Here is a 9,566-nt window from a genome sequence, read left to right as displayed (position 1 = left end):
TGCCCTAATCCTGGAGCCGCCCTATTCCCCGGGGCAGGGTCACATTTCAACCATTCCCTCTGGCAAAATGCCAGGTGTCATTCTGACTAAGTTGTGGCTGTCAACAGGAAAACATGGGAAAATTCACAGAGAGGCAAGGGGAAGTTTTTAAAGGTGAAATAAAAAGGATTATAGGAAACATTTTGGACTGGACATGGTAGCACATTCCTGTAATCTGAACATCTTGGGAAGCCAAGGCAGCAGGATGTCAATTCAATACTAGTCCAGACAATTTAGCAGGACCCCATCTCAAAATAAAATAAAAAGGGTTGGGGATGTAGTTAAGTAATAGAGTGCCCTGGGTTTAATCTATAGGACTGAAAAAAAAAAGGCGGAGTGGGGGGAGAGAAAGATTTTGAAACAATATTTCTTGGTTACAAGTGTCAATAATAAGGGTGGCATTAGTCTTAGAGTAAATAGACAATTGATGGGCAGAAAGCATTTTCTGTGTAATGTTGTGGTGGCCTTACAGAAGCATTTTCTATGTAATGTTTTGGTGGCCTTGTGTAAGGCTAAAGTTCTGACAGAATTTTTTTTGAATTTTTTCCTTAGTTACACATGGACACAATGTCTTTATTTTGTTTGTTTATTTTTATGCGGTGCTGAGGATAGAACCCAGTGCCTCACATGTGCAAGGCAAGTACTCTGCCACTGAGCCAAAACCCCAGCCCCCTGACAGAATCTTTTGTGATCAGTTTTTATTATCAGACATATTGTAAGGGTCCGGCGAACGTCGGAGGAAGAGACCACCAAGAGACCGCGGCTCATGCAACAGCAAAAGGGGTTTATTGAGGATCCAATCCAGCGTGCTGGGGCTCCGTGCTCACTCAAGAAGGGAGAGCAGCCCAGAGCCACGAGCAGGGCTTGAACAGTGTTTAAGTACACTTTTGGGGGAGGGCGGGGGCTTTGCATACATCACAGTCTCCTTTAACAAATCATCATACACTGAGGGAAAATCAAACAACAATTCCTAAACATGATTAGTTCATTCATTGGCGGAAACAGGTTGGGCGGGGGTGATAGGTCAGTTCTAAATCGGGGTACACATTCAAACTGATTGGTTTAGGTCCTGCGATGCCTATGTGCCAAGCCGCCCAGGGTCCTAAGTTATTAAACAACCAGATGGTCAGGGGGAATATTTACTGGGCAGTTCCAGGTATTGTCCTAACAGCTACAGGAATTTCAGGTTTTGGGGGTGTAGCATAGGAACTTAACAATACCTGGTCCTTTACTTTTTAACTCAGGCCTTGCAGCTTAGAAACTTTACAATGCCTGGTCTTTTACACTTTAACTTCAATTTCTTTTACTCTTACATTCCCCACTCCTTTTTCTGACTACTTTTAATCTTAAAAGTGATAGATCATAATTATTAAGGGGTCTCATTTTCCATTACTGCCAGTGGAGCATATTGCTGTCTGATTACCATGAGTTCCACCTGTCCAATCTGAGCCTGGAGGAAAGAAACTATACGGTTAAGCAAACAGGGTCCCACAGTCAGTAACAGCATAAGAATGATCAAGGGTCCAGCTAGGGCTGATAGGAGTGTAGTTAACCAGGGGGACGGGGCAAACCAAGACTCAAACCACCCTTGTTGAGTTTCCCTTTCTCTCTGGCACTCTTCAAGGCGTTTTCTTAATTTACTCATGGATTCTTTTACAACTCCAGTATGGTCAGCATAAAAACAACATTCTTCCCTTAGTACTACACAGAGGCCTCCTTCCCTCATAAAGAGGAGATCTAACCCCCGCCTGTTCTGCAAAACAATCTCAGAGAGAGAGGTTAAAGACTCCTGCAAGGCTGTGATAGAGGTCTCTAATGTCTTCAAGTCCTGATCTACTGCTGTTTCTAACTAGGCCATTTGTTGTGACCCCCGGATCATAGCGGCTGCTCCCGTACCTACTCCTGCAGCAGCTCCTATTCCTAATAGGATGGCTAGAGTGAGGGACACTGATTCCCGGTGGAAACGGGTTGTTTTTCCCCCTACTAGACCTTCAAATTATTCTGCATCATGATAAAGCACCCTGGGGAGTATTTGCACCATGACACAATAGTTTACAGAACTGTCAAACACCTGGGCTGAAATGCAAGGAGTTAATCCTGAGTCACATGCCCACCAGGTTCCTTTTTTAGGGACTAGAAAGCCCTGCGTGGCATTGATTTCTCCTGTCTGGGTACATATGTGTTGTTTACTTTTGGGCGGGGACCCTAGACATAAACCTGCTCTGGTTACTTCTGGGAGAGTTAACTTTGGATTTTCGCCCCAACTACAGGTGGAACTCTGCGTCTTCACAGCATAAGTCCCATTAACTGCTATCCCTTCATAATAGGGGGGCGCGGCAGAGAGGCACAGCCAGCAGGATTGGGTGAGATCTGGCTGTGTGGAGTTCAGTACTGTGAAAGTTCCTTTAATCAATTCCCAGGGGGAGGAGTCAGCTATACTCCGGACTGGGGAAGTAGGCAAAGACGGAAACCGGGAGGAATGAGATGGTAGAGGGGTTCTGGTAGTTCTAGGCATGGGAGGTTTGGGATGCTTAATTCCTGGCTTGAGGGGATTGGGCCCTATTGCTGTGGGATTTTCTTCCTGCTTAAGTCGGATGGTGAACCAGAGGCCAAAGTCATAAGTGGGGCCATAAACATCGAATCGCATTCCCCAGGTATTTCCTGTAAGCCAGGTCATCCTGAGGTAGCCCCTTGCTTTGGAAGTGAAAGTTATATTGAGGGGGTTACATAGACTATTTTTTCCACAGCGAGTGCTTGACACTAGGCTAGTTAAACAGTTCCTAGGGTGTATCCAGGTGTCATTTCGCCCTACCTGAATCATGCTGTCTGGGGAGTTTGGTTTCCACCATGCAGCTCCCGTTTGTTCACAACCCCAAGATTTGCAATAAAAGTCACTGGGCCCTCCACAGGTTCGGGCCTGCTTGCGGTTTCGGAAATCAGCTGGGCACACATAATAATCAAGACTGGCTAGTCTATACCTATGATGAGGGCGATGACATCCATAATGCATATGGTGACCCCGTGGGGAATGTTGCCCTGGTTTGGGGTTGAGCGGAATCTGTGTGGGGTCCTCTATGTCAGGGAGGTCCCAGTCAGAGAGGCCTATGGCTAGTTGACAAATGTCCGGGTGGAGAGACGGCCACCAAGTCCATAAGGGGGCTGTATGTGAAATAGACCATATTACTTGTCCAGTGGGATTTATAACTTGCCACTGTTGCTGAACAGGCTGATGGGGATTAGGACTGCTGGTGGTCAGGGGAAGAATCCATAGTCCTACCCACACGACGGACACGCAACTTGAGAGGGTTACCAGTCTGTTCCAGTTTCCAGCCGGAGTCTGGACAGGGCGCAGGCTTAAGATGAGAGGCATGGATCCAGGAAGCGATCCCATCCACTTTCACTGCCGTAGGAGTTATAAGCAGCACCTGGTATGGTCCTTTCCAGCGGGGTTCCAGGGATGACACCTGATGTCGTCTCACGTAGACGAAGTCTCCCACTTGATATCGGTGTGGGGTCCCCTCATCTCCAGGGTGATAGGCAGTGGCCAACTGTTTCCACAGGTATCGCTGGGTTTGTTCAAGGGCTTTAAGTCTGTTAAGCAAGGGGGTGTGAAAGGAATCGTTAAGTCTCAGGGTTGGGGTTAGATCCCTTACTGGAGGAGGGGCACCATAGAGAATTTCATAGGGGGTGAGGTTACACAAAGAGGCGGAGGGGGTATTTCTTGCACGAAACAGTGCATAAGGTAGGAGCATAGTCCAATCTTTTATGCCGGTCTCCAAGCTTAATTTCGTTAAGGTCTCTTTGATGGTTCTATTCTTCCTTTCTACCTGTCCTGAGCTCTGGGGTCTATAAGCACAATGTAACTTCCAATTAATCCCCAGGGTCCTGGCCAATCCCTGACTTACCTGGGCCACAAACGCCGGTCCGTTGTTGGACTCCATTACCTTAGGCAATCCGAATCTTGGAAAGATGTCTTCTAGAATCGTTTTGACCACCATCTGAGCCATTTCTTTCTTTGTGGGGAAGACTTCAACCCATCCTGAAAAAGTATCTACAAAGACTAGGAGATACTTAAGTCCATACCTTGCTGGCTTAATTTCAGTAAAGTCCACTTCCCAGAACTGTCTGGGTCTGGTCCCTCGTAAGCACTTCCCTACAGGAAGCTTGGATGGGTATGCATTAACTAATTGGCAGACTTGACAAGCTCTGGTCACCTGCTCAGCTATTTCTTTCCTCTGTGAGTCAGTCAACAATAAGTCCTTTCTTTTGTCCTTTAAGAGTGCCTGTAACTTCTTTGAGCCTAAATGGGTGAGCTGGTGTACATCTTTGATGTAAAGTTGGGCTTTTTGAAATTGTAAACTTGGCTCTGTAGGATCCCAGAGTTCTGTGTCTGTTTCCCCAGACGATAAGTTACCTGAATGTTCCTGTGCAGCCAAGTCTCCTGGTTGTTGTTCCCCGGCATGGAAACAGTTAACAGGGTCACTCCGCTTAGGGCTGCCAACTTAGCTTCCTCATCTGCCCATCTGTTTCCAACTGCCACAGGGTCGTTCCCCTTCTGGTGCCCCTGACAGTGCACTATAGCTAGTTCTTTAGGGCCTTTTACTGCGAGAGAAGGTGGAGGATCTCATCTTTGTTCTTTATTTCCTTCCCGGCAGAGGTTAATAGCCCCCTTTGCTGGTAAATAGCCCCGTGCACATGAGCAGTGGCAAATGCATAGCAGCTATCAGTGTATATGGTGGCCCTTTTGCCTGTTGCTAGCTCCAGTGCTTTCGTAAGGGCAATTAGTTCTGCTCTTTGAGCTGATGTCCCTTCTGGGAGGCCAGAGGACCAGATGACATTAGTTTTGCTAACTACTGCTGCTCCAGCCCACCACTTACCATCTTGGAGGAAGCTGCTCCCGTCCGTAAACCATACGACCTCAGGGCGAGGCAGTGGCTGATCCTTTAAGTCTCATCGTACACTAGTCTCCTCTGCCAGTATGTGTTGACAATCATGAGCGACAGGTCCTGATGATTCTTCCGGCAGCAGTGTAGCCGGGTTGAGTGGAGCAGGGGGTCCCAGCGTTATTCTGTCTTTGTCAAGCAAGAGGCTCTGGTAATGGGTTATTCTGGAATTTGATAGCCACCTGCTGGAGGCTGACGGATGATGCTCTCCAGGACATGGGGGGCTATAATGGTCAGCTTCTGTCCCAATGTTAATTTATCAGCATCCTTTATTAGAAGGGCTGCCGCTGCTATAGCTCTTAGGCAATGGGCCACCCACTAGCCACTGGGTCCAGTTTTTTTGATAAGTATGCTAACGGCCTTTTCCAAGGTCCCAAAGTCTGAGTGAGCATTCCCCGTGCTATTCCTTTCTTCTCCTCGATGTAGAGTGAAGGGTTTTTCTACATCTGGGAGTGCTAAGGCCGGAGCAGATAGCAGCACCTTTTTGATATTATCAAAAGCCTGTTGGTGTTCTGGGGTCCATTGGAATTGGGCATCCCCCTTTATCAGCAGGTATAAAGGGGCAGCCAGAGACACAAACCCAGGAATCCATAACCTGCAAAAGCCGGCAGTCCCAAGAAACTCTCTGAGTTGTCTCTTATTAGATGGGGGCGGTATCTGCACAACTGTTCGTTTTCTGGGCTCAGTGAGCCATCGTCTGCCACCCCTAAGAGAATAACCCAGGAAGATTACTTCTTGTTGGCAAATTTGGGCCTTTTTGGCAGAAGCCCTATATCCAAGCTGAGCAAGCTCGGATATAGTGCTTGGGTCCCAGACTCACAGTTCTCCTTGGTGTTGGCTGCCAGCAGCAGATCATCCACATATTGGAGTAGGGTAACTTCGGGGTGTGCAGTTCTGAAGTCGTTGAGGTCCCTGTGGAGAGCTTCATCAAAGAGAGTGGGAGAGTTTTTGAACCCCTGTGGGAGTCTAGTCCAGGTTAGTTGGCCCGATGTTCCTGTTTCTGGGTCTACCCATTCGAAAGCAAACAGCAACTGACTGTCCTTATGCAGGTGCAAGCAGAAGAAAGCATCTTTTAAGTCCAGCACAGTGTACCATTTTCGCTCCGGATTCAGAGTGCTAAGCAAATTATATGGATTGGGTACCGTGGGGTGAATGTCCTGCACTCTGTTGTTGATCTCTCTTAGATCTTGAACAGGACGGTAGTCCCCAGTTCCTGGTTTTCTTACTGGTAGCAGGGGGGTATTCCAGGCCGATTGACAGGGCCTTAGGACCCCAAGAGCCAGGTATTTCTGAATATGGGGCCTTATCCCATCCCTAGCTTCTTTGCTTAGAGGATATTGTTTAACACTGATTGGAGAGGCAGAGGCTTTTAATTCTACTACTACTGGAGGTTGTTTTATGGCTAGACCTAACCCAGCAGTCTCTGCCCAGGCATCAGGATAATCTTTTATCCATTTCTGGGGTAGTTTGCCTGTTTGATCAGTCCCAGGGGCCGTGTAGATTTGATGTTCATTTTCTACTGACATAGTCAAAGCCGTGACTATGGGGGTTTTTACTGAAGGATTTAGAAATTCCACTAGGGGACCATCAGGGTTAAAAGTTATTTTAGCCCGGAGTTTGGTGAGCAGATCCCTGCCCATTAATGGGGCCAGGCATTCTGGGATTACTAGGAAGGAGTGATGGACTTTTCCCTTTCCCAGGTCCATAGTCCTCTTTGTTGTCCAAGCCCGATATTTGCTGCCATTAGCCCCTTGAACTAAGGATCTTTTATTAGATAGAGGGCCCAGTGGGGTCTTAAGGGCTGAATATACTGCTCCTGTATCCACTTCAAAGTTCACTAGGGTCCCCTCCACGTCAAATGTTACCCTGAGCTCAGGGAGGGGATCCGAGCCCCGACTTTCCTAGTCATCTTCTAGAGTCAACATGGCAGGCTGGCGTGACTGCCTCTTTTTGGGGCACTCTTTGGCCCAGTGTCCCTTTTCTTTACAGTAGGCACATTGATCTGAAGCCAGGGGCAGCCTTTGACGTGGGCCCAGGTGTGGTGAGCCGTGTTGGTAGACCGTTGCCGCCATTAGAAGATGGCGCCGGTCTCCATTGTGGATCTTGGTAAACAACTCCTTATTAGGAAGAGTTGGCGCGCTGTCCCACAATACCCTATGAGAAAACCCCACGTGGCAGCTTTTGATTGGACTTGAGTAAGCTTTATTAGGCTGTGTGCGGGTGCGTGGAGGAGCGCGCGCTTGAGAGAAGACTAGAGTTAAGGCCTGAATAAACCGCTGAAAGAAGAATCCTGTGTCGTGTCTTCCTTGCTGGCGAGGGGGTCGCGACACCCAGGTATCCTTTCCTGTCTCCCTGCTTTCTAACTTCTGGCCTATCCGTGGCTGTGACCAGGACCTTAGCCAATGCTTTAGTCTGCCTTTTGCTCCTTTCATCTTCCTTTTGTTCCCTCTCCTTCTCCCTCCTCTGTTCCCTCTCTTCCTCAGTTTCTCTCTTATAATATACTTTCTCAGCTTCTTTAACTAAACCTCTTAAGGTCATATCTTGTAATCCATCTAAATGTTGTAACTTTTTCTTAATATCTAGGGCAGCCTGCCCAATAAAAGCGATTGCAACAGATGCCTTTTGGTCCTCTGCCTGAGGATCAAAGGGAGTATACCTCCTATATGCTTCCATAATTCTCTCCAGAAACATTGAGGGAGATTCATTGGGTCCCTGTATAATCTCTCTTACCTTGGCCAAATTAGTTGGCCACCTGGCGGCCGCTCAGAGACCCACTATAAGAGCCCGCCGATAAGTGGACAGATGCTCCCTACCTTCAAAGGTGTTAGGGTCCCAGTTGGGTCGGTTTAAGGGGAAGCCAGCTTCAATGATGTTGGGGAGTTGGGTTGGTCGCCCATCTGGTCCAAGAATATTCTTTCTGGCTTCCAAGAGGATTCTCTCTCGGTCCTATGTTGTGAAGAGAGTCCCCAGAAGTTGTTGGCAGTCATCCCAAGTGGGCTGGTGTGAGAACATCAGCGACTCGACTAAACCTGTAAGTCAGGTGGGGTCCTCAGAAAAAGGGGGATTGTTATTTTTCCAGTTGTATAGATCTGAGGAGAAAGGCCAGTATTGGTAAGCCTGCATCTCCCCCCTGTGCCCATCATCTATTGTGGGACCATAGGGACGAAGAGGAAGCATTACAGGGGCATCCAAGTTTTCCATTAGTCGCCGCCGGCGGGTTCCCTTAGCTGGCCCGGTTTCCTCTGGTGGGGGAGGAGCTGCTGCTGCTACCATGGGGAGATCCCCAGGAGGGCTTGGATCTGGTCCAATTACCTCTAGCAGCGGAGAGGCTGAGTCAGCGGCAGGAGGGTCACCTAGGACGAGTTGGGGGTTTGGGGAGCATGGGTAGAGGATAAGGAGGGGGGGTGGAGTCCAGTAAAGTTAAATCCTGTGAGAACGGAGGGACGAGGGGGAGGAGCGGAAGGTTTGAGTGATAGGATCCTGGGGGAAGGGATTGGAGTGGGGGTTGGGACAAGGAAAGGCTTCACCCATGCGGGAGGAAATTCACAGAGGTCCAGCCAGCTTAAAATATATGGCTGTTGATCTGGATGGCCACGCGGCCCCGGCTGAAAGACAATATCTCTGACTTTGCGGATTAGAGGGAGGTGGAAGTACCCTCCTGGGGGCCATTCAACTCCGAGGGTGGGCCATTCTGAAGCGCAGAGTGTCTGCCAGGTCCGGCATTTCACTGAAAAAGAAAGATTCTGGGCCCTTGAACGGACATCAGTCCAATGTTCAAGAGTCAGGGACAGAGGCGTGGAATGGCTTTGTCCCATAATAAGAGTTACTCAAACAGAGACAGGGACAATACAAATGTGACCCGAACACGGACACACAGTAAACGTTTAACACGAGTTCAGAAGCAAAGATTAGAACCTAGTAACTGGCAAAACCTGCCACAAAGACAGACAGTGAACTCAACCTGAGAAAAAAGTAGCCGGCAAGACCTGACGGGTTGGCAGCAGAGTCACCTGATGAGGGCACATCCGTCCCTCTGCCTGATGAGGGCACCTCCGTCCCTCCCCGAGTCCTCCAAGGCGTCCCTTGGGGGACGTGGCCTGTGGCTTCAGGACACGTCTGTCCACCACCGCCAGGGGGAACTTACGCTCTCTGCTGGCAGCCACTCTGCCAACCCAAACTGAAAACCGGAACAAAAAGCTCTGAGCAAGCGCAAGAAAAAAAGGAAAAGAGGCGCCTTACTTACCCCCAGAGGGGTCCATTGGAGTCTCCTTGTCCGGCGCTGCGCGATTCCCGGCCAACGCACCAAATGTAAGGGTCCTGCGAACGTCAGAGGAAGAGACTACCAAGAGACCCTGGCTCATGCAACAGCAAAAGGGGTTTATTGAGGATCCAATCCAGTGCGCTGGGGCTCCGTGCTCACTCAAGAAGGGAGAGCAGCCCAGAGCCACGAGCAGGGCTTGAACAGTGTTTAAGTACACTTTTGGGGGAGGGCGGGGGCTTTGCATACATCACAGTCTCCTTTAACAAATCATCATACACTGAGGGAAAATCAAACAACAATTCCTAAACATGATTAGTTCATTC

The 9,566-nt window shown here is 48.9% G+C and overlaps 1 protein-coding gene across 1 annotated transcript; it reads right to left on the bottom strand.

The window, feature by feature from the left end:
- Positions 1-803: 803 nt before the first annotated feature.
- On the bottom strand, positions 804-9,182 carry LOC124101809 (uncharacterized). Its single transcript, XM_046457981.2, is given in 9 exon segments — positions 804-4,405; positions 4,444-4,647; positions 4,650-5,168; positions 5,171-5,290; positions 5,293-5,408; positions 5,410-5,776; positions 5,779-7,096; positions 7,347-8,330; positions 8,333-9,182. Coding segments are annotated over 9 exon segments (5,223 nt in total). The 5' UTR covers positions 8,798-9,182; the 3' UTR covers positions 804-3,275.
- Between the last annotated feature and the right edge of the window lie 384 nt (positions 9,183-9,566).

The sequence above is a fragment of the Marmota monax genome, unplaced genomic scaffold, assembly GCF_021218885.2.
Source record: "Marmota monax isolate L192 unplaced genomic scaffold, Marmota_monax_Labrador192_F-V1.1 WCK01_AAM20220418_F8-fsc00052, whole genome shotgun sequence".
Classification (NCBI taxonomy): domain Eukaryota; kingdom Metazoa; phylum Chordata; class Mammalia; order Rodentia; family Sciuridae; genus Marmota; species Marmota monax.
The sequence above is the reverse complement of the archived record's forward strand: the minus strand, read 5'-3'. Positions and strand labels throughout refer to the sequence as shown.